We start from the raw sequence: 25,627 nt of genomic DNA, 5'->3' as shown, positions 1-25,627 counted from the left end.
CTTTATGGTGATGTCCAGGGCTTTGAGGACTTTTAAAAAGAACTTACTTGGGGTTCCTGGGTGGCTCAGTCAGTTAAGTGTCTGACTCTTGATTTTGGCTGATCTCAGGGGTTGTGAGATCAAGCCCACCATGGGGCTCTACACTCATCATGGAGTCTGCTTGAGATTCTCTCTCCCTCTGTCTCTGCCCCTCCCCCTGCTTGCTCACTCTAAACAAATAAATAAACAAAATCTTTTTCAAAAAATTAAAATTAAAAAAAAATTTTTTTAAATGATCTTACTTAATTTTAACTAGACATTTACCTATTTTTTTTTTTAATCTTGAGCCTTTTTTTCCTGCATTATCTACTAATATTCCAATGAACACAGTTGGGACACCATTATAGTCAAAAGGCAATGGGGTTTCATCCCATGTTGGTCCCTGGCACTTAGCTTCTGTGTGACTCTGACCCAAACCTCTGTTTCTTTGTTTGTAAAATATGAATGATAGCAGCTATCAATTTGAAAATATGTATAAAAAATCTTAAAATCTCTTCACATACATTAACTAATTTAGTTCTATGGGCATCTCTAACCTAAGAAATAATCCAAAACACAGGAAAAACTTAATATAAAAGGTTATAGCATTATTGATAACAGCAACAGTCATGTTTAAATGTCTTAATTGTCTGACAACAAGGAAAAATTTAGGCTGTATGATCTACATCATTTCAGCCAAAAAAATTATATTTATAAAGAATTTTAATAACCTAGAAAAATGATCATCCTATAATGTTAATTTTAAGAGGCATGAAGTCTTAAAAGTATGAGTTCAAACAATTTAAAAAATACTCGGAAAAAAATACTGTAGGAAAACACACTAAAATTTTATGACCATTTAATTCCCAGTGATAGGGTTTGTAGAAGTAAATAAATAACTATAAGGCAGAAATTCTTTGGTTTGGTCTCAATTAAAATATTTAAATCATAGTCCATTACCTTTCAGGAGCCCCTGTCATTTTCTTCTGGGAAGGAGAAATACATGTCAATACATGTCAACTGGGAGCACTCTCAAAAAGAAGCTGGGGATGTGTGAACTGTCAGTTCTCGGCTGCAAGCCAGCAACAGCTCTCACAAACCAAGGGGAGGGTGGGGGTAAGGGAAGTAGCAAGGATGTCACATGTAATGCCAAGGAACCATGCTGCTGTCTCACATGCTGTTTCAGCTTGTAAACATTAGTGGGCTTTTATTTTCTTAATGTTTTCCTTTTCCCCTATAATTTTCTTCCTTGCTCATTTTTCATTGTTTTAAATCTCTTTTAATTCCTTCAATATAAATCCCATGAGATAAAACTCCCATCAATGAAATTCCTGCTATGTAATTATAGAAATAAGTAGAATTCAGCACACGACATCAACTTTATGATTGGGTTGCTTGTCCTGATTCAAAAGAAATAGGTTCAAATTCTATCCTACTTATTCAAATACTTTCCAAATTTTTCAAAATCATTCCATCCTATTGTCTTATTTTATTGCCACTTACTCTCCCTTTTCCCTAATACTTACACCCTTTCCCTAAAAGTGATGAATAAAATGTACATATTTTTAAATTATTTCAGTTTGCAATTTGACTATCTTTGATTCTCTTTCAGATAATCCAAAACAATATCAGACTTCAGCAGTGTCCACATTTGATTTCCATAAGCTCCTCAGAGGAGCAGCGTTCTTGCTCATTTTACCTGTGGATACTGAAGGCTAGGACTTCTAATGACAGAGACAGAGAGTATTAGTCACCTACACACAAAGGGTTTTTTTTTTTTTAAATGAGTTTCACTTTGATATCCATAATCTATTGAATGCTGAGTTCTAAAATGAACCTCTAAAGCTGTTAAGATAAATATCCAATGAAGTACTGAAAAGGTAGGAACAAAGCAACAGAGATAATGTAAAATTCAATTGAGGAAAAGATAAGGTGCATTCACAAGCTGATAATGTACAGTTACAGCACAAGGAGATGAAACAGCACAATAAAAGTGTACTCTCATTCAGTTGGCATCCAAGTTTGTCCATGCTTCAGAGGTCTGTCTTACAGATGAAGCTGCCTTGTTATATGATCTCCTTGCTATTTTTCATAATTGCACCTTTTTGTATCAATAGAGGGCTCCCATTTTATGCTCTGATGATCTGAATAATTAAACAGGTACTCCTGGTTTAAGTATTTGCATTCTTTTCAGTAAATAAAATGTTAAAGCCTGGTTACTGACTAGACAGCTCTAACTCTACAAATCAGATCTTTAACTACCACCAGGGAATATTAACGATGAGTGCTGAATCACCACAAAGACTATTCTCGAATTGTCTTCAGTTTTTAACACGAAAAAACTTACAAACATATCACCATGTCATTTAATCAGTTGACGAGGAAAATATGATAAGAATTAAATAAAAAAACAGGGGGAGGAGTCAAGATGGCGGAGAAGTAGCAGGCTGAAACTACATCAGGTAGTAGGAGATCAGCTCGATAGCTTATCTAAACATTGCAAACACCTACAAATCCAACAGGAGAGCGAAGAGAAGAAGAACAGCAACTCTAGAAACAGAAAATCAACCACTTTCTGAAAGGTAGGACTGGCGGAGAAGTGAATCTAAAACGACGGGAAGATAGACCGCGGGGGGAGGGGCCGGCTCCCGGCAAGCGGGGGAGGAACGGAGCAAAATCAGGACTTTTAAAAGTCTGTTCCACTGAGGGACATTGCTCCAGAGGCTAACCCAGGGTGAAGCCCACGCGGGGTCAGCGTGGCTGCAGGTCCCGCAGGGTCACAGAAGGATCGGGGGTGTCGGAGTGTCGCAGAGCTCGCAGGTATTAGAACGGAGAAGCCAGCTGCAGAGACAGAGCCGAGGACTGAACTCTCAGCTCGGAGTTACCTTGAACTGGTCGCCGGCTGGGTGAGCTCGGAGCGCGGCCAGAGGCTGGGGATACAGGAGTGATTGGGTGCTGTCCTCTGGGGGCGCACTGAGGAGTGGGGCCCCAGGCTCTCGGCTCCTCCGGGCCGGAGACTAGGAGGCCGCCATTTTCATTCCCGTCCTCCGGAACTCTACGGAAAGTGTTCAGGGAACAGAAGCTCCCAAAAGCGAACCCGAGCCGATTACTTAGTCCTGCCGCCAGTAAGGGCGGTGCAATCCCGCCTCCGGCAAAGACACTTGAGAGTCACTACAACAGGCCCCTCCCCCAGAAGATCAACAAAATATCCAGCCAGAACGAAGTTCATCTATCAAGGAAAGTAGGTTCAACTCCTAAGAAAGCAGCGCAATTCCAGAGGAGGAGAAAGCAAAGCACGGAACTCATGGCTTTCTCCCCATGATTCTTTAGTCTTGCGGCTACTTCAATTTTTTTTTCTTTTTTCTTTTTTCAATTTTTTTCTTTTTTCTTCTTCTGCTAAATTTCTTAAAACTTTTACCCTTTTCTTTTTTAACGTTTTTTGACTAGTTTATCTAAATATATATTTTTCTTTCTTTTTTATATTTTTTCTTTATTTGTTTTATTTTTTAAATTTTTTCTTTTTTTTTTTTCTGAACCTCTTTTTATCCCCTTTCTCCCCCCCACAATTTGGGGTCTCTTCTCATTTGGTTACAGCGCATTTTTCTGGGGTCTTTGCCACCCTTTTAGTATTTTATTTGATCCTTCATATCCTCTTATCTGGACAAAATGACAAGGCGGAAAAAATCACCACAAACAAAAGAACAAGAGACAGTACCGAAGGCTAGGGACCTAATCAACACAGACATTGGTAATATGTCAGATCAAGAGTTCAGAATGACGATTCTGAACATTCTAGCCGGGCTCGAAAAAGGCATGGAAGATATTAGAGAAACCCTCTCTGGAGATATTAAAGCCCTTTCTGGAGAAATTAAAGAACTAAAATCTAACCAAGTTGAAATCAAAAAAGCTATTAATGAGGTGCAATCAAAAATGGAGGCTCTCACTGCTAGGATAAATGAGGCAGAAGAAAGAATTAGTGATATAGAAGACCAAATGACAGAGAATAAAGAAGCCGAACAAAAGAGGGACAAACAGCTACTGGACCATGAGGGGAGAATTCGAGAGATAAGTGACACCATAAGATGAAACAACATTAGAATAATTGGGATTCCAGAAGAAGAAGAAACAGAGAAGGGAGCAGAAGGTCTATTGGAGAGAATTATTGGAGAGAATTTCCCTAATATGGCAAAGGGAACAAGTATCAAAATCCAGGAGATGCAGAGAACCCCCCTCAAAGTCAACAAGAATAGGTCCACACCCCGTCACCTAATAGTAAAATTTACAAGTCTTAGTGACAAAGAGAAAATCCTGAAAGCAGCCTGAGAAAAGAAGTCTGTAACATACAATGGTAAAAATATTAGATTGGCAGCAGACTTATCCACAGAGACCTGGCAGGCCAGGAAGAGCTGGCATGATATATTCAGAGCACTAAACGAGAATAACATGCAGCCAAGAATACGCTATCCAGCTAGGCTATCATTGAAAATAGAAGGAGAGATAAAAAGCTTCCAGGACAAACAAAAACTGAAAGAATTTGCAAACACCAAACCAGCTCTACAGGAAATATTGAAAGGGGTCCTCTAAGCAAAGAGACAGCCTAAAAGTAGTAGATCAGAAAGGTACAGAGACAATATACAGTAACAGTCACCTTACAGACTAATAATGGCACTAAATTCATATCTCTCAATAGTTACCCTGAATGTAAATGGGCTAAATGCCCCAATCAAAAGACATAGGGTATCAGAATGGATAAAAAAACAAAACCCATCAGTATGTTGTCTACAAGAAACTCATTTTAGACGCGAAGACACCTCCAGATTTAAAGTGAGGGGGTGGAAAACAATTTACCATGCTAATGGGCATCAGAAGAAAGCTGGGGTGGCAATCCTTATATCAGATCAATTAGATTTTAAGCCAAAGACTATAATAAGAGATGAGGAAGGACACTATATCCTACTCAAAGGGTCTGTCCAACAAGAAGATCTAACAATTTTAAATATCTATGCCCCTAACGTGGGAGCAGCCAACTATATCAACCAATTAATAACAAAATCAAAGAAACACATCAATAATAATACAATAATAGTAGGGGACTTTAACACTCCCCTCACTGAAATGGACAGATCATCCAAGCAAAAGATCAACAAGGAAATAAAGGCCTTAAATGACACACTGGACCAGATGGACATCACAGATATATTCAGAACATTTCATCCCAAAGCAACAGAATACACATTCTTCTCTAGTGCACATGGAACCTTCTCCAGAATAGATCACATCCTGGGTCACAAATCATGTCTAAACCGGTATCAAAAGATTGGGATCATTCCCTGCATATTTTCAGACCACAATGCTCTGAACCTAGAACTCAATCACAAGAGGAAAGCTGGAAAGAACCCAAATACATGGAGACTAAACAGCATCCTTCTAAAGAATGAATGGGTTAACCAGGAAATTAAAGAAGAACTGAAAAAATTCATGGAAACAAATGATAATGAAAACACAACAGTTCAAAATCTGTGGGACACAGCAAAGGCAGTCCTGAGAGGAAAATATATAGCAGTACAAGCCTTTCTCAAGAAACAAGAAAGGTCTCAAGTACACAACCTAACCCTACACGTAAAGGAGCTGGAGAAAGAACAAGAAAGAAACCCTAAACCCAGCAGGAGAAGAGAAATCATAAAGATCAGAGCAGAAATCAATGAAATAGAAACCAAAAAAACAATAGAACAAATCAATGAAACTAGGAGCTGGTTCTTTGAAAGAATCAATAAGATTGATAAACCCCTGGCCAGACTCATCAAAAAGAAAAGAGAAAGGACCCAAATCAATAAAATCATGAATGAAAGAGGAGAGATCACAACTAACACCAAAGAAATACAGACAATTATAAGAACATACTATGAGCAACTCTACGCCAACAAATTGGACAATCTGGAAGAAATGGATGCATTCCTAGAGACATATAAACTACCACAACTGAACCAGGAAGAAATCGAAAACCTGAACAGGCCCATAACCAGTAAGGAGATTGAAACAGTCATCAAAAATCTCCAAACAAACAAAAGCCCAGGGCCAGACGGCTTCCCAGGGGAATTCTACCAAACATTTAAAGAAGAACTCATTCCTATTCTCCTGAAACTGTTCCAAAAAATAGAAATGGAAGGAAAACTTCCAAACTCATTTTATGAGGCCAGCATCACCTTGATCCCAAAACCAGACAAGGATCCCACCAAAAAAGAGAACTACAGACCAATATCCTTGATGAACACAGACGCAAAAATTCTCGCCAAAATACTAGCCAATAGGATTCAACAGTACATTAAAAGGATTATTCCCCACGATCAAGTGGGATTTATTCCAGGGCTGCAGGGTTGGTTCAATATCCACAAATCAATCAATGTGATAGAACACATTAATAAAAGAAAGAACAAGAACCATATGATACTCTCAATAGATGCTGAAAAAGCATTTGACAAAGTACAGCATCCCTTCCTGATCAAAACTCTTCAAAGTCTAGGGATAGAGGGCACATACCTCAATATTATCAAAGCCATCTATGAAAAACCCACCGCAAATATCATTCTCAATGGAGAAAAACTGAAAGCTTTTCCGCTAAGGTCAGGAACACGGCAGGGATGTCCATTATCACCACTGCTATTCAACATAGTACTAGAAGTCCTAGCCTCAGCAATCAGACAACAAAAAGAAATTAAAGGCATCCAAGTTGGTAAAGAAGAAGTCAAACTATCACTCTTCACAGATGATATGATACTATATGTGGAAAACCCAAAAGACTCCACTCCAAAACTGCTAGAACTTGTACAAGAATTCAGTAAAGTGTCAGGATATAAAATCAATGCACAGAAATCAGTTGCATTTCTGTACACCAACAACAAGACAGAAGAAAGAGAAATTAGGGAGTCAATCCCATTTACAATTGCACCCAAAACTATAAGATACCTAGGAATAAACCTAACCAAAGAGGCTAAGAATCTATACACAGAAAATTATAAAGTACTCATGAAAGAAATTGAGGAAGACACAAAGAAATGGAAAAATGTTCCATGCTCCTGGATTGGAAGAATAAATATTGTGAAAATGTCCATGCTACCTAAAGCAATCTACACATTTAATGCAATCCCTATCAAAATACCATCCATTTTTTTCAAAGAAATGGAACAAATAATCCTCAAATTTATATGGAACCAGAAAAGACCTCGAATAGCCAAAGGAATATTGAAAAAGAAAGCCAAAGTTGGTGGCATCACAATTCCGGACTTCAAGCTCTATTACAAAGCTGTCATCATCAAGACAACATGGTACTGGCACAAAAACAGACACATAGATCAGTGGAACAGAATAGAGAGCCCAGAAATCGACCCTCAACTCTATGGTCAACTAATCTTCGACAAAGCAGGAAAGAATGTCCAATGGAAAAAAGACAGCCTCTTCAATAAATGGTGCTGGGAAAATTGGACAGCCACATGCAGAAAAATGAAATTGGACCACTTCCTTACACCACACACGAAAATAGACTCCAAATGGATGAAGGACCTCAATGTGAGAAAGGAATCCATCAAAATCCTTGAGGAGAATGCAGGCAGCAACCTCTTCGACCTCAGCCGTAGCAACATCTTCCTAGGAACAACGGCAAAGGCAAGGGAAGCAAGGGCAAAAATGAACTATTGGGATTTCATCAAGATCAAAAGCTTTTGCACAGCAAAGGAAACAGTTAACAAAACCAAAAGACAACTGACAGAATGGGAGAAGATATTTGCAAACGACATATCAGATAAAGGGCTAGTTTCCAAAATCTATAAGGAACTTAGCAAACTCAACACCCAAAGAACAAACAATCCAATCAAGAAATGGGCAGAGGACATGAACAGACATTTCTGCAAAGAAGACATCCAGATGGCCAACAGACACATGAAAAAGTGCTCCACGTCACTCGGCATCAGGGAAATACAAATCAAAACCACAATGAGATATCACCTCACACCAGTCAGAATGGCTAAAATTAACAAGTCAGGAAATGACAGATGCTGGCGAGGATGCGGAGAAAGGGGAACCCTCCTCCACTGTTGGTGGGAATGCAAGCTGGTGCAAACACTCTGGAAAACAGCATGGAGGTTCCTCAAAATGTTGAAAATAGAACTACCCTATGACCCAGCAATTGCACTACTGGGTATTTACCCTAAAGATACAGACATAGTGGTCCGAAGGGGCACGTGTACCCGAATGTTTATAGCAGCAATGTCTACAATAGCCAAACTATGGAAAGAACCTAGATGTCCATCAACAGATGAATGGATAAAGAAGAAGTGGTATATATACACAATGGAATACTATGCAGCCATCAAAAGAAATGAAATCTTGCCATTTGCGACGACGTGGATGGAACTAGAGCGTATCATGCTTAGTGAAATAAGTCAATCGGAGAAAGACAACTATCATATGATCTCCCTGATATGAGGACATGGAGAAGCAACATGGGGAGTTAGGGAGATAGGAGAAGAATAAATGAAACAAGATGGGATTGGGAGGGAGACAAACCATAAATGACTCTTAATCTCACAAAACAAACTGGGGGTTGCTGGGGGGAGATGGGATTGGGAGAGGGGGAGGGGGCTATGGACATTGGGGAGGGGAGGCGAACCATAAGAGACTATGGACTCTGAAAAACAACCTGAGGGTTTTGAAGGGTCAGGGGTGGGAGGTTGGGGGAACAGGTGGAGGGTAATAGGGAGGGCATGTTTTGCATGGAGCACTGGGTGTTGTGCAAAAACAATGAATACTGTTATGCTGAAAAAAATAAATAAATTGGGGGAAAAAAAGAATTAAATAAAAAAACACTATCAAAAAGCAGAGGATGGTATCATGACAGAAAAGTTGTTTAAGATACCAAACAAATCCCACAAATGAGAAATTGTTGGGATTTCTAAGTATCCAGAACCATTTTCTTACTCCGGTATATTTATCTGAAAGGCCTGTTTCAGAGAACACTGACCCCACAGAGTTATCAGACAAACTCACCACTGAATTTGTGAAACTGGCTAACTATGAAACCCAAAACTCCATCAGTAGCATGAGGATATTGATACCATTATTTGTTAACTGTCGGCAGCCAGTCAAAAGCACATACACAAAATCCTTTCAAGCTCATTTAAATAATCATACTTTTCCTGATCTGTATTACATTCATTAGTTCTTTAGGAGTAGCTTTCTTTTTCTTAAAAATTCTTCAAAATGTTTTCCTCAAAAAATTCCTAAAAAATATTTTAAATTAAAAAAATTTTAAAAACCTGAAGTGGACAGTATTTCAAATATAGCTTTAAATAATAATATTTAAGAATAAACCAAAACTTCATAATTTATCCCTTTCACCAATTTCTGAAATTATCTTTATCTGTAGCATATATTGCTTCTGTATAATATATTGTAATATTACTATAGGCACTAATATACTATATAATGTAAGGCACTTTTGCAAAATAAGGCCTTGTTACCAAACAAAAGGGTGGCATCGTATTTATTCAGCTTGTGTCCTTATCACAGGCACTAAAATACTTCATTTACCTATATAGTAAAGCATGGATTACACTGATTTAAATTCATATTAAGTGGTCTCTCAGTTCATTCAAGATCTTTGATGAGATGTTGTTTTTGCAGAAAGAATTCACCACCTTTTTTTTCCTTTTTTAAGATTTTATTTATTTATTTCACAGACAGAGATGACAAGTAGGCAGAGAGTCAGGCAGAGAGAGAGAGGGGGGAGCAGGCTCCCCGCTGAGTGGGAGCCCAATGCAGGGCTCGATCCCCAGGACCCCGGGATCATGATCTGAGCCGAAGGCAGAGGCCTTAATCCACTGAGCCACCCAGGCTTCCCTCACCACCTTTTTAAAAACAGCACCATGCCTGAATTTCTTCCCCTGGCCTCTGCTTTGTTTTCCTTTGCTGCTTTTATTACAATCTGACATTGTCGTACAGATTTGTTTGTCCTCTTACTCCATCACTCCAAATCCTTTTACTTTTGGCCTCATAGCATTTTTTAGCACCTACTTTTTCCTGTGTTCATCACTGGATTCCTTATCACCTGGGCCAGTAGCACATAGTAGCTACTCCATCCCTACCACGCACCAGCACATTATAGATACTCAATTTTGAAGACTGAATTAATTAATGTCTACCCAGCTAGTATTTAAATTCATGAGGCCACAGGCCTTGTCAGTTTTTATTACTAATCTATCCCTAGTAAGAATGTATGAACTTGGAAAGGAAAGCGTTAAAAACTCTGAATGAATGAATGAATGAACAGACAGCAGGAAAGTAGAAAACTAAGGTCAGATCTTTTCCCTATAGCACATTTGGGCTGAGGAAAGAAGAAGAGGGCAGGAGGCAAGGAGAAGGATACAGGTAGAGGAGTGATAGAAGGAGTGACAAGGGATGTTAAAGATAGAACTTTCTTATATTCCAAATTTGCTTAAAGAGTTGATAAAGAAAATGTGTAAGATTCAAGAACTCAACTTTTTCTATAACATATCCAATATATAACAAATCAATGACTAGAAGAATAAGTTTTTCAGAGTCTGAATACCTAAATGTCTGAGTCTGAAGTCTGAAGGCAAGACATTCATGCCTTCGTTTGGAATTTAAAGAGAATTGAAATGTCATATATAATATCAAGAATCAAATTATTGATTCTCTGAAATATTGATTCACTGAGTGGCTCAGTGGGTTAAGCATCTGCCTTCAGCTCAGGTTGTGACCATAGAGTCCTAGAATTGAGCCCCGCATTAGGCTCCCTGCTCGGTGGGGAGTCTGCTTATCCCTCTCCCTCTCCATCTGCCCCTCTCATGTTCATTCTCTCTCTCATATAAATAAATAAAATCTTTAAAAAAAAAAAAGAATCAAATTATTATGTTCCAAGTAACGTTTGCTTTCCATCAACATCTGTTTGTTTTCAACATTTCCAACAGTTAATTAGATTAAAGAGAGGTTCCTGAACTTTTAACCAATTTATAGGTAATAATCCTACAGAGCAATTCATCCTATTTAATATGCTTTACATGTTACAATTTTATTCCATGAAAGGGTTTTGGAAAATTATACTACTCATTTTAAGATTGTTTCATTGCAGGAGTGCCTCGATTAAGCATCCAACTCTTGATTTCAGCTCAGGTCACGATCTTAGGTTCATAAGATCAAGCCCTGCATCAGGCTCTGCACTGGGCATGGAGCATACTTAAGATTCTCTCTCTCCCTCTCTCTCTGCCTTTCCCCACCATTTAATTTTTTTTTTCCACTGAGATTAACACATGTTTCTTGTTTTCTGTGGTAACAATTAAAGAACATGGTAACATGCTCTGTGGCATAACCCATGGGTTGTCGACCACCACTTGTCTGTGCATTAAGAGTGGCACCAATATTCCTCCTTGAGAATACACTCTTGTCCCCACATCCTCACAAAGAAGCACTGTACCACAATTAAGACATACATCCTTGTTTGGCTGTCAATGAGGATGTAATTTTCCATCTAGTTTGGCTGAGTTTAAAGTCATATTACTCTTCATCTAACCGACAACACAAAATATCAGCATTCCCGGTATCTATTGGAAATATTACTTCCAAGTCATTGCTGCTCAGGTAATTATCAATAGCTCAGATGTGAAAAATAGTGTTTATGGAGGGTTTCCCAGAAGTGAAGTAATTCAGCCATTTCTAAAATATCTTAAAATCTACCCTGGGATTTTTTTTTTTAATTTTATTTTTTCAGCATTCCAAGATTCACTATCCTGGGACTAAATCTGACCATCAGAAAGCTATATTATTATATTGGCCCCATGGGAGAAATACTCTCCTTTAATGTCTCTTTGGTATTATGCCATCATGATAAACTGAGAGCCCTACAAAACTCCTTGCTGAATTTACTGTTGGGATATTGTGGAGGATACTATTCATCACATTGCACAGTATCTTTTTCATGAGGTTAAAGGGGTCAATTAATCAAACAATTTCCCACTGTTTGATTAATTCTTCTTGATTAATTGTTCTTCTCTGGAAGAAATAGTTTTCATTGGTAAAGGCTAAGTAGTGAAATAACTGTGCTTCCTTCTTTGTGATGACCTTGAGACACCATAGCTTTAATGCTTATATTAGGAAAGAACATTTTAAATTAATTTTTAAATTTCCATCTTTAAGAAGCCAGAAAAAGATCACGTGGTGGGGGGAGGCGGGAGCAACGTAAATCAATGAATTTCTCAAACTACAGAAAAAATAAACTAAAAGCTGGGTTTTTTAAAAGATTAAGAAAATTGGAAGCTCCTAGCAAGACTGATTAAGAAAAAAAAGAGCAGACACAAATTAATAATATGAGATATGAATAGGAACATCACTATATATTCTAAGGACATTGATAGAATAATAAGGGAATAGTATGAACAACTCTATGCTAATAAGTTGGATAACTTAGAAAAAATGGATAAACTCCTTGAAACAACTTATCAAAACTAACATAAGATGAGACAGAAAATCTGAGTAGCACTCTACTAAAGAGATTGAATTTGTCATCAAAAAGCTTCCCAAAAAGAAAACTCCTGGCCAGATGATATCTATAAAACATTTTAAAAAGAAATAACATCAATACTGTCCAATCTCTTTTTAAAATAGAGGAAACACTCTGTCTGTGTCAAATAAATAAATAAAATCTTAAATAAGGGGGAAAAAAAGTTGCAGGCTCTACCTGACTCAGTTGGTAAAGTGTATGCTTTGGCTCTGGTCATGATCCCAGCATCCTGAGATCAAGCCCCACATCAGGCTCTCTGCTAAATGGGGAGCTTCTCTGCTCAGAGGGGAGCCTCTCTGCTTAGTGGGGAGCATGCTTCTCCCTCTCCCTCCACCTGCCACTCTGTTTGTTCTTTCTCTCTCTGTCAAATAAATAAGTAAATAAAACCTAAAAATAAAATAAAATAAAGGAAAGAACAAATAGAAGAAAAAGAAGTATTTTCTGATTTAAGGAAGTTCATTCTCACCCCTCTAATCCACTTTGCCCTGGAAATCCTAACCAATGTAATAAGGCAAGAAAAGTAAATAATAAAAGATGTAAAGATCAGAAAAAATAAATTAAAATGCCAGTTTTCACAGACAACAAGATGGTTTACATAGAAAATCTTAAGGAGGGGCGCCTGGGTGGCTCAGTGTGTTAAGCCTCTGCCTTCAGCTCAGGTCATGATGTCAGGGTCCTGGGATCGAGTCCCATGTCGGGCTCTCTGCTCAGCAGGGAGCCTGCTTCCTCTTCTTCCTCTCTCTCTCTCTGCCTGCCTGTCTGCCTACTTGTGATCTCGGTCTATCAAATAAATAAATAAAATCTTAAAAAAAAAAATCCTGAGGAAACCCTATGACCCAGCAATCACATTACTGGGTATTTACCCTAAAGATTCAAATGTATTGATCCGAAGGGGCACGTGCATCCAAATGTTTATAGCAGCAATGTCCACAATAGCCAAATTATGGAAAGAATGTAGATGTCCGTCAACAGATGAATGGATAAAGAAGATATATATCTTATATATATATATATATATATGGAACTAGAGGGTAAGCTAAGCTTTTGCTAAGCAAAATAAATCAGTCAGAGAAAGACAATTGTCATATGATCTCACTGATGTGAGGAATTTGAGAGGCAGGGTGGAGGTTTGTATGCGGAAGGGAGGGAAAAATGAAACAAGATGGTACCGGGAAGGAGAAAAACCATAAGAAACTCTTAATCTCAGCAAACAAACTGAGGGTTACTGTGTAGGTCAGGGGATTTAGGGATGGGGTGGTTGGGTGATGGACATTGGGAAGGGTATGTGCTATGGTGAGTGTTGTGAATTGTGTAAGACTGATGTTTCACAGACCTGTACCCTGCAAATAATGCATTATATGTTAATAAAACATATGTTAATAAAAATGTTAATTTAAAAAATTTAAAAAAAAGAAAATCCTGAGGAATCTACAAAATAATGACTAGATTGAATAACTTGCCCAAAGTTATACCACTAATAAAATCAAAACTAGGATGTGAGCCAATACAGTCTGGTTCCCAAACTCTTAACCCCCACACTATGCTCTCTACTTAGAGAGGGTCATGCAGTTATACTTGCATTAGCCCACACACCTCAACACAGCCATATACTTGGCCTTTGTAGTCTCATTTGATGATGTGGAAACTAAAGTTCAAAAAGATTAATAGCTTTATGAAGATTATATGGCTAAGGGATGAAAGTGACAGAATTTGAATAGGTCTGGCTGACCCTAAAACAAAGCTGATCTGAATATATCACATGTTCCAAATTGGAAGAGGGAAACAATGAGAGGATCCAGATCCAGATAGTAAGGCCCTGAAATAATGCAGTAGAATATAAAGGCCAAGAGAACTGGTGACTGGTTAGTAGTAAAAAGGGACATGGGAAAGGTCAAAGTTTTGAGAATTAGATTAGTGTTCATAAAATAGGAGTAAGGAGAAGAAACTAACGGAGAGGATGACCAAGGAAGATGAAGACAGTTTTAGACAAGCTGAATACAAACTTATTAGGTTAGGCATACTTTTGACAGCAGTAATAGTTAGGATTAAATAAAAAATCTGAAGGTAGGTAATAATTAATCTAAATTTAGTACCTGAACAAAGTCAGAACTAGAGTCTGTGTTTCTCCTGGTTCTTCTTTCTGGGATTACAATATGGTTGCCAAAGGCCTAGGCCTCAGGTCATAATTCCAGACAGAAAGAAGAATGGGAGTAGCAAATACAACTGTTCTTCATCAATAAAGCAAAATCTTTCCCAAAATTCTATAGCAGAACTCTGCTATGTCTCATTGGCCAGAACTATGTCACACAGTCACCTAGCCTCTGTGGTGGCTTAAGAGGTAAGTATTTTGCTTTCCCAACCCTATAGCAGAGGTAGGTGAGGAAAAACAATATCTGCTCCAAAATATGAATGGGGCATTGATGTGGAAATATCCAGTGGAGAGACAAAAATGCATCTGGTCTAGAAGATAAAGCAAGGATACGTGGTTTAAGTAATCTGCATAGTGAAAGCACAGGAAACGAAAGGGTACTCCAGGAAAGAACATGCATGAAAAGAAAAGAGGGTAATAACAGCACTTTATTTCTCTTTTTGTGCAGGGGAAGCAAACGGATGTACAGGGATACAGCTGAGTAAACAAGGTAGCCAGGTCCCTCCACTCCAACCATTCAGAATGTTTGCTTTTGTATGCTTGGCTAGGTCTTTCTCTGTCATCTTCCCCACCCAGTTACATCCATCCTTTTTCTCTTTCCTCAGGCTCTCAGTACTCCCAACAATATCTCTCCTCTCTCTTTCTCTTTTCCTCATCTGTGAATTAGAGGTGCTGGAAGGAAAATTCATTCTTCACTGCCACTGTTCAAGATGGATGAAGCTGGATTCAAATCTGACTAAAGGAAAACTAGCTCCCTGGGGTTGGAAAGGTGATCCAGGAAAATAAGCAGCTCCTATGAAAAGGCTATTACATCTTAAAAATTCATAGAAAATTCACAGGAAATTTGAACTAAAAAGAATCTGTTCTTTCTGCCCTCACTGGAATAGTCAGTCTATCTGGGGAAATATAATCTAAAACAAGGAGGCAGAATTTGCTTTGCTGAGTACAATTCTTCTTCCGAAGACTCTTCAAAGCTCCCAGGCTATGTTCAGACCAGGTAGCAGGGCTAAGGGTGTGATGGACTGTAGGCATACTTCTCCTGGCCCACTGCTCCATGGGCATACCATCTATCACATGTCTCCAGTCTGAGTCCAGCTCTGCCTGACTATTTCCTTTCTGAAATCCTAGGGCAGGTAGAATCAGCACCATAGAATTTAACCATGATTGCATAGTAGGCTGCGTTATCCTCTAATTGCTCCACACATATATGTCATGTGCTCCCATGTATTTGGGGCTACAGTGAGATGTCCTCCAATAAGTTGCATATAAGACAGGCACCAAGCAAACTATAAAAACAATATATCACTAACATCATGAAAAGTGATCACTTGACATGTGCCTCCTGATGTAAGTATATAACAGTTCTATGAAGTACTGTTGCCAGAAAATCGTATCTAAATCCAATCAAGCTCTAGATCCAAATACCAATTCACAGCATATACAGGGGATAAAAGGGCATATTAGAAGACACCATGGAGGCATAATTAAAATTCAGACTTTAAAAAAAAAAACCTGTTTCTTCAACAAATTTACTATATAAGGAAGAAAAAGAGAGAGAACCCAGAAATTTAGAAAGACTTAGAAACATCATCAACTAAATAGAAAGGACGAGGATCCTAACACAAACAAATTGCAAGAAAGAAAAAGTTACATGATAAATGGGGAAATCTGAACCCTGACCGGGTATTTGATTATATTAGGAAACTAATGTCAATTTTTTTAACGTGTGACAGTGGTATTGTTTTCATCATAAAGAGTCCTTACCTTTTAGACAATATGTCTAAAATATTTACAGATGAAATAATACTGTGTTCTGGGACTTGCACCAGAATAACCCTGGAGGTAGTGGATATGGAGAGATTAATGAAACAAGATTGGCTGTGAGTTGATAATTGTTGGGGGGGGGCTGTATAAGAGAAACATCCTGTTCTCTCTTCTTTTTGTATATTTTGAAATTTTCCATAATAACCTTTTTCTGTAATAGATCAGAATAGAGTTATGCAATGTCATTTTTTTAAAAGTAGTCACAACAGACAAGGAAAACACAAAGGGAGCAGCAGAGACAGATGCTCATGGTGTCCATCCAAGCCTTTTCCAAGACAAAGGTGGGGCCAGTGCAAGGACTCACTTGCAAGACTGCCAGGCCACTCCATCCCAGAGAAGGAGGATGCATCTGGTCATCTCACCTTTACCCGATAAACACCTTATCTACAGTCAAGGTGCTGCAGTGAAACTGAAGATAAAATGATGAATAAAATACAGAAACCGACATCAAGGGATGCAAAAGAGAAGTAAATAGGAAATTGTGATGGAGTCTGACTTGTGATATTATAGTGTTGGACAAAGTGTGCTCTGGGAGCACCTGTAATGGTCATCTAACTGGAAGAGATGACAGCCAGGCTAAAGGATTCCCAGAACAATCTTCTGATTATAATTCAATTCCTGGGCTCTGTTACTCTAGGAAGAGAGTGAGTTGGCCAAAAGTTGTAAGTGTCCTGATCTCCTGGCAGCTTTGTTTCTCACTGTAAAAGTACAAAACCAGCTTCTGGTAACAAGTGGATCTTCCACACAGCTTTCCTAGAGAAGGAGTACATCAGCCGAAGGATGTGAGTGTCTTCCCCTTTCATCCTATTTTCAAATTAATGAACTGTCTTTCTGGTTTTACAGTCTCTGAGAGTTTGGTGCCTTTATATAGGCCCCTGAAAAAAATGTATTAATTATTGATGTGCTGACAAATCAGGAATCTGAGATTGCAAGACCAGCCGTGAACGCTTGAAATTCACCAGTGTTATCCCCCTTGGGATATGCCTGGGTGTGGGCCGACACCTGCCTTCCCCAGTGACAGCCTTCTGCTCTGCATGTTTCTTTGATCTTCAGTCTTCTTGAATGGTGGGGCCGTGTCTGAGTCTTCTTTGATTCTGAATAATCCCCTTCAGCATGTCTGCCTCAAAGCATTTTGGATTTTAACAAATTTGTTCCTTTATTTCTTTCACTTTCATTCAATCACATCAATAGAGTTAACTCAACATCTATTTGGGGATTAAGTCAGATGCAATGACATTGTAGAAGAAGCATGTTTTAAAAATGCAACATCAATAATTTAAAAGATTCCTCAGTTGTTTTGTTTTTTTATACATCCATACTATGTTAACTTCATTTTCTGCCTTGGCCTGTGACCACCGGTGATCCTCAAATAAGCCTATCAACTGAGGTTGTCCCACAAAGCTACACTTCTAACTGCAGAACGGGAAATCAAATATGCTGAACTCCTTCCCAGATGAAGACCATTTCTCTCACTTCCAGTGGTTTCTCTGTCAATCAGCCAGATTCTCTCATCTGTAATGGGACATGGTAAACTTTTCCTTCAAAGATCTACACAGTAAATACCTCATTTATTTTTTAAAAGATTTTATTTATTTATTTGAGAGAGAGAGAGAGCACAAGCAGGGGTGGGAGGGGAGCAGAGGGAGAGGGAGAAACAGACTCCCCGCTGAGCAGGGAGCCCTAGTGGGGCTCCATCTCAGGACCCCGGGATCATGACCTGGGCTGAAGGCAGACCTTAACCGACTGAGCCAGGCAGGCACGCCCGCAGTAAATACCTTAAACTCTGTGGGCCACACAATCTCCATTACAGCTACTCAATTCTGCCGTGTAGTGTGAAAGCAGCCGTGGACAACACGTAACCAAAAAAGTGTGTCTGTGTTCCAATAGAATTTTGTTTATGGACACTGAAATTGCAATTTTATATAAATTTAATGGGTCACAAAACAGTAATCTCTTTTTGGTTTATTTCCAAACATTCAGAAATGTAAAAACAACTCTTAGTTCAGGAGACACGCTAGCAGCTGGTGGATCTGGCCCCTGCTCCACAGTGATGAATGCTGGCAGTGATTCACTATATATGTGAATGTGTGTGGTATCTTCGAAATATTGCCTTACCAACCATGAAGATTATGACCTATAAATGGGTCTTAAATTCATAGGTGGCAAACTTAAATTCTTAAGGGAAAAATATTTTCACTAAAATTAAACAATGATCATCTCACAAAGACACACCCACACATACACAAAGACATTTTACATATCCTAAATCCCAAATAGTGGGTACCATGTAATATGTTTCTAATTACCGCCCTTGCTTAGAAAAAAATTTTAAGATCAATGAAACAGTGGTAAGTTTGTTTTGCTTTAACAATATGTCTGCTGAGAATTTTTTCAATATCTTTTTATCCATCCAAATGTTCAATGTCTTTCCAATTGTAAGATCGGTATTTATACAATCTCATCCCCTCAGTTCCACCATAGTCCAAGAACTTGGACACTTGGTACATGAAAAACTCTGGACTTTCTTTCTTTAACCTAATCTGCATATCCATATTTTTTAGTCCCCTCCCCCCATGTAAGTTTATATAGCATTGCCCATCTATTACAACCTTCTAGGCATTACTACAGAACATTTCTAAGGCTTTATTTTCCTTATTCTGTTTGTTTCGTCTTGTATTATATACTTCTGTACTCATGCGTTTTCTACTTTAACTCCTCTTATTATTCCCAACAGGGTCCCTCTTTTTCTAGCTGTCCACAACAGGTGCCACTTGCTTGATGCTTATACCTAAACCATATTTCGCTGCTATGGAAAAGGTCCCAGCATCATATCCCCAAACAGTACATAGGGGTTCACTGTGCCATACCCTCTTTTTTGTGTGTGTTTTATGCTTGAGATGTCTGTAATCCAAAGTTTTAGAAAAATGGAGCATAAATTCCTATGCTCTAGATTTGGTCACAAGAGGAATTTGTGGTTGGGAAGAAATTAGCATATTTATATGCCACACCTGTGTGTCTTTGTTCACATTCCTCCCTCCGCTTGGCATGTTCCCCCCAAATTCTCTGATAAAATTTCCCTCAACCTCCAAGGTCCAGGCATGCACCAGTGGGAAGCATCCCGGCCAAGCAGAGCTGATAACTCTCTCCTTTGCATTCCCAAAGCATTTCATACATCTCCGTGAAAGCCCTTGTCATTGCATTGTGGTTGGTTGTGTGTGTAGATGTCCCAGCCCTACCACCCATCCCCCAGGTCAATAGCAACTCATCTTCCCCCCGCCCCACCACCACTCATGCATCCCCAATGCCAACACAGTACCTGGAATAAGCAAGCAAGATTGCATTTCTCAGAAATACCAAGAGCAGTCTTAACTGCCATCAGTTAGAAAGTCCTAACTTCTTCCTCCCCCACAAAATTAACAGACAACTTAAGTAAAAATTCAACTTCAAAACAAGTACCCCATGGCCCTCTTAAAATGAGATTTCCACTCCTTAACTGTTCTTCAAAGGAATTCCAACATCAACACTGTAGAAAATGCAAGGTTATCTTGACACGAAAAAAATAAAATATTTACATGGCACTTCACAGTTCTCAAAGTACTTTCGCCATTTGCTGTTGTTGTTTGGTCCACTAATTCTTGGTAAGACAGACAGTTCTATCTCCATTTTTCAGACACTCAAGGAAATAAAAGTGACATGTCCAATATCGGAGCTGTCCGCTTTGGGCCTAAAACCCTTAACTTACTGATTATCCACTTTCTGTACTCCATGAATGCTAGGCTCAGTATTTGTGGAGGCTTTTCCCACTTCTGATAGATTATTTTTCCCTATTATGAATGGTGGCATTAGATTGTGGCTCTATGTTCTAAAAACACATTTCAAACACAATCATTTGGGCAGATACACATTATGAAAAGACAGAATCAAATATACCCCCACTTGTTTTAGTATTGCTCTATGATTTTGCCATAAGTACTTATTGACTAAAGGATTTCCAGTGAATCACCGACTGTTCAAAAAATGGCATGCCATGCATTTCTGAAAATAGAAATATGTAATCTATTATCTAAAAAAATTCACTCATGAGGAAGCACTACTATTTATATGTCAAGTACAAGAGCTTGATTTTTCTCTTCTTTTATAATTCATCTTTCCTAAACTATTAAATTTAGATTACTTATCACATTAGCAGACTCTTCACTTAAATATGCTCTTAGTTCCTCTACATAATTCTGTATGATTTAACCATCACTTCAATTCTCTCACTATTTATTGCAACCAATTCTTCTAATATTAGTACATATCATTTTCGAGTAAATAGGGCACTGCCTGCCAAAAAATCTTGCTACTGTGTGGTAACTGAAAGTAAAGATTATTTCTCAGATATATTAATTTTTCAAATGAGCCACATTTAGCTTTTCTCAAATTAATTTTTTTCAACTAAGCCCTATAATAGTAAAATATTCAGAGCATGTCACACTGAAGATTTTCAAGTTTGATCTGGTTACGAATCTGCTAATTGTAAAAATTTCAATATGGCAGAGCCCAAAATATTTCACACAAATGCAAATAGAGATGTCATGCAGATAGCTGCAAGACATGAATCATTGCCCTGCCGCATCCAACTCAAAAATTCAGAGGCAGTTCACTCTGCAAGATCTCTCGCTCAGTTCTTAAAAGTTCAGATGCATCACCTTTTAATCAGGGTAATAAAGTATAATTGCTAACATACTGTGTAATGTTTACTGTTAAACCCACAATCTGGACAAACAGAAAATTATGCTGTCAGAGCCTGGAAACAATTGCAGCCCGCAGTTACATCGGGGCACCCTCCTCATATAGAGCTGTCGTCGGGAGTTACAGTGCTTTATGGTTTTAATTTTTTAGAGTAAGGGTCTTTTCCCGAGAAGCAGGTATTCAGAGGAAGGCGGTCTCCCGCGTGACCTTCCTAACACAGCCCTTGAGCAAGCGGCTGCGGGGGCAGGAGCTGAGAATTTCAGCGAGGCACTTGACAGCTCCGCTGGGTCCCTCACACTTTGCTTTCAGGAACAAAAAAGGAATGTTACTCCGCACCTGCCTTTCCCCCTCACCCCTCCTTAAAACTTAAATTACATTTACCCCTACGGTCTGAACACCCGGAAGAAGGTACGAGGCTATTCTGTCCCGTGATGCCAAGGGAAAATAACCCCCCACCCAAGAGCGCAAGCCCCGAGCGGCTGGCCGGCTGCGGGCGGGCGCGCGCGGGGGGCGACAAGGTGAAGGAGGGCTGGGGGACTGCAGCGCCGGTGCTGCCTCCACACCTCACTGCCCTGCATTTTCTCCACCACGTGGAAGAATCTCGTGCGGGTGGCGCCCACGGGAGGCGGGGGTCCCGGTGCCCCCCCCACCCCGGCCGGGACGCGGCTCCTCAGCCCCCTCCCCAAGCGCGGGGCCGGCCGGCTGCTCCCAGGTGAGGGGCCGCGGCCCGGGCGGTAGTTCCCGCGGCGGTCTCAGGGCAGGGGCAGCGCCGCAGAGCCTAGGCTCGGCTGGGGGCCCTGCCTGAGCTACCTTTTATCCAAGCAGGCGATCCACTCGGCTGAAGAGGAAGAATGGGCAGCGTGCGCAGCGACCATGTTGGGCAGCGGCGCGCGGTGTCCCCGGCTGCGGCGACCTCCCGCGCTCGCTTTGCCTCTGCCTCCGCCTAGCCCGCGGCGCGGACCCGCTCCTCACCGCCCGCCTCGCGACCTGTGCGGCGGCGACGGGCCCGCCCTCCCAGCGGGCTCCCGCGGCCTCCCGGGCGGGGGGCCCGCTAGGGAGGGGACTCGAGGGGCGGGACGCGGGGACCAGGAGGGCCCGAGCCGCCCGCCCGCCCGCCGCTGCACTGCGGCGCCCGGGGGGTGGGGAGCCCCGCGGTCCCGCCCGCTGCGGGGAGAGGACGAGGGGCGACCCTGCGTGACCTGCCACCTGCGACAGGTGACCGCAACGTCTCGGGGAGACCTGGGCCGCGCCTCTCACCTCCGGGCCTCAGAAGCATGGACGGAGGGAAGGCGCTACGCGTGGGGAGGGGGCGAGGGGGGTGGCTGTCAGAGTATATATTTTTCATATGGCGAATGCCACTAAAATGGCTGCTGCCTCTCTGTTTCCTTAGAAACCCGTTAGTCTTCCTCAGCGGTTGTCAAAACTTGCTGGCGGCTTTTGCTCACCTTTCCCGTTTACTCTTTAAAAAAGAATGAAGAGGAGGTAACCGTGGCTTGGGGTGGGAATACCTACACTAGTCACCGAGGGTGGAATCCAGGGGACAGTTTCTCCTGAAGGGTGAGGTAGGGCTGGAAAGGAAAGGAGAGGCGGTGCAGGCGTGGTTGGAAGCAGGGAAGGGAAGCCAGTGGGCTGCAATGGTGATCAGGGGTGACTAAGGGAATGGTAAGCCCAAGTCTCTGGCCTTGAGCCCGGGACCTCCTGGGGTTTCCATCACCTGCACGATGAAAAGAAACACAGTTAAGAATGGGGAGTAGTGGGGGCACCTGGCTGGCTCAGTGGGTTAAGCCTCTGCCTTCAGCTCAGGTCATGATCTCAGGGTCCTGGGATCGAGCCCCACATCGGCTCTCTGCTCAGCAGGGAGCCTGCTTCTCCCTCTCCTGCTTCCCCTGCTCGTGTTCCCTCTCTCACTGTTCCTCTGTCATATAAATGAATAAAATCTTTAAAAAAAAAAAAAAAAGAATGGGGAGTAGTGGAGCCACAAGCAGAACTGAGGTTTGGGGGTCTGGGGAGGGCCGGCAAGATCCCAAGGCCCTCAGGTGAACTTGGATGGTTGGCCCCACATGTCACTAGGGCCTGTCTCTGATAGGGAGCGCACAACTGTTATGCCTAGAAGTTGTTTGCTTACATTCTGCCAAAAATCAAATTAAGCTCTAACAGTTATTTAGGAATTTGGGGACAAGTTAAATCTTCTGGACTATTGCCAAACGCTGTTTATATTTATGGTGTGATTTAGGGACAGATAATGGGGAAAGAGACATAGCACAGCTAACCTCACTTTGGTTTTTTTTTCTCTCCTGCCCTGCCCTCAGTCCCCTGCTCAGAGAAGTTTCCAGAAGATTGGAGAATGAAACAGCAGGTGCATTCTGGATTTCTTTTATCCTAATAAAACTCCTTCAAAGAATTTGCCGTTTTCCCCTCTGCTTAATAGCCAGGATCTGGTTTCAGACCTGCCAGCATATTCCCTCAGCAACCCTCCCTGCTCAGAGCTTGTCCTGGGTTGACCTCCATCCTGTTCCTTTCTATTATGTTTTAGGTAAGTAATATTTAAAATGTTATACTATACAGAGAGTACCAAATGTATTTCTGTTGTTGTTTTTTTTAATGAGAGAGGTAAGAAGGAGGAAATGGGTCTCCTGTATTTATTAATATTCATTTATAAAGAGCTATTGAGAAAATTTCAACCAAATGCTTTCTCAAAATGTGTTCACTCAGAGAATACATATAAGTGAGGAACTAGAGGGAAAAATGACTTCATATAACTTGGCATTACCAGAGGTTCTGAGTTGACATAGTTTTTGGCCATAATCCTAATAATAGTCATCATTTATTGAACATCCACCAAGTGTTAGATGCTATGCAGAGTTCTCTACAAGTGTTATCTCATTTAATCTTCGGAACATTCTATGAAGCCAAGCCAGAAGGAGAGCTGCCCAAGGCAGTACTCCACAAAAAGGGACAAATATCTCTGAAAATGTAATGAAACAGAGCAAATTATATGTATCAGTACTTTCAGGGAGAATATTGATTGGGTTGCAAGGAAGACACTGATGAGCTACTTGGAGTGGGAGTGAGAGCTCAAGGATCCTAATGTGTATTCCAGGGAGCATGGGTCTAATGAACATCAAAGCCACTGTTTTCTCTATGGGGAATCTGCCTTTCCTTGAAATAGAAGTTGAAGAATTATTTAAAAGAATATCCTTTCAAGGGAACAGCAGTGGGATCATTGGTTTAACCAGAGCCCTCACGTGTCCCCATTCAGCCATGGTGGTAAGTACCAGTAACTCCAGTATACTCACTAGCACAAGGACACTAAGCCTCAGGAAAGATTGATAATTTACTCTCAAGAGACCAGCTGCTGGACTGAGGGTTCTTGAACCAGATTTGGGTCCCAAAGCCCTTGTACTTGGAGATGGAGTCACTGGTTCAGTCAAAAGAATGAGAATAGAAGGCAAGTAAAAAATGATGCCCAGGTGAGAAGAACAAAATGGTTATAATTTTATGTGTAAAAATAGGGAAACTTGTGAGGAAGAAAGATGGAAAAAACCCTTTAAATGTCAGGAATAAATTTGCTGTTCTACAAATTACTCCTGTAATCTAAAAGGGATTTTACTGCTGGTCAAGAATTATAGAAATAAGGGGGTTTGCATGATCATCCCATTAAGAAGAGGAAGAAAATAAGGGATTTTTTTTGGTTTTGTTGGGAAAGGCAAAAAACCGGAGAATATTTATTCTTTTTCTTTCTTTCAAAGAATGTAAATCAAGCCAGACTAAAAAAGACCACATACTTTGTGATTCCATTTAAATAAAATGTCCAGAATAGGCAAGTCTATAAAGACAAAGTAAATTTGGAATTGCCTAGGTCTGGAGGTGTGAATGGGAAGTTACTGCAAATGGGCCCAAGAAATCTTTTTTGGAATTGGAAATGTCCTAAAATGGGTTGTGGTGATGGATGCACAGCTCTGTAAATTTAACAATTATTGAGTAGTGTATTTTAAAATGGATGAATTTTGTGATGTGCAAATTATATCTCAAAACTGAAAAAGTAAATAATAATAAAAAATAATAAACCTGTCCGGTAGGAGAAATAAAAAGAACATGCGTTGATCTTTTGGAGGAAAACAAAGAAAACTATAGGAGAAAAAGTAACAGTTGCCCATAATTCTACCACCTAGAGATAATAATTTAACTCTAATACTTTAGTGCATTTTATTCTGAAATTTCTATTTTTAAAAAGATACAATCACATATACACCCATAAAAATATGCATATAACTAGCTACTTACATTCAGTTATGTATACAGTTGATCCTTATACCAAGACAAGGTTAGGGGGA

General features: G+C 40.2%; 1 protein-coding gene and 1 long non-coding RNA gene across 5 annotated transcripts in view; one reads left to right on the top strand and one right to left on the bottom strand.

The window, feature by feature from the left end:
- Positions 1 to 22,200, bottom strand: part of RAPGEF4 (Rap guanine nucleotide exchange factor 4) — a 291,500-nt gene extending 269,300 nt beyond the window's left edge. For 2 of the 3 annotated variants that reach the window (XM_046018583.1, XM_046018585.1), the window contains exon 1: positions 22,104 to 22,200. In XM_046018583.1, coding sequence (XP_045874539.1) covers positions 22,104 to 22,168 — 65 coding nt within the window. In that variant the 5' untranslated portion in view covers positions 22,169 to 22,200. The remainder of the gene's footprint in view (positions 1 to 22,103) is intronic. The other variant, XM_046018584.1, reaches the window with a different exon arrangement.
- Positions 21,850 to 24,575, top strand: LOC123950588. Of its 2 annotated transcripts, XR_006820253.1 has the most exons (5): positions 21,850 to 22,005; positions 22,119 to 22,508; positions 22,684 to 22,775; positions 23,603 to 23,826; positions 24,394 to 24,575. It is a non-coding gene; the product is annotated as an uncharacterized LOC123950588 (long non-coding RNA). The 2 variants fall into 2 exon arrangements; XR_006820254.1 differs by lacking the exon at positions 22,684 to 22,775.
- Positions 24,576 to 25,627: the final 1,052 nt, after the last annotated feature.

This window comes from Meles meles, chromosome 9 (assembly GCF_922984935.1).
Source record: "Meles meles chromosome 9, mMelMel3.1 paternal haplotype, whole genome shotgun sequence".
NCBI lineage: Eukaryota > Metazoa > Chordata > Mammalia > Carnivora > Mustelidae > Meles > Meles meles.
The sequence above is the reverse complement of the archived record's forward strand: the minus strand, read 5'-3'. Positions and strand labels throughout refer to the sequence as shown.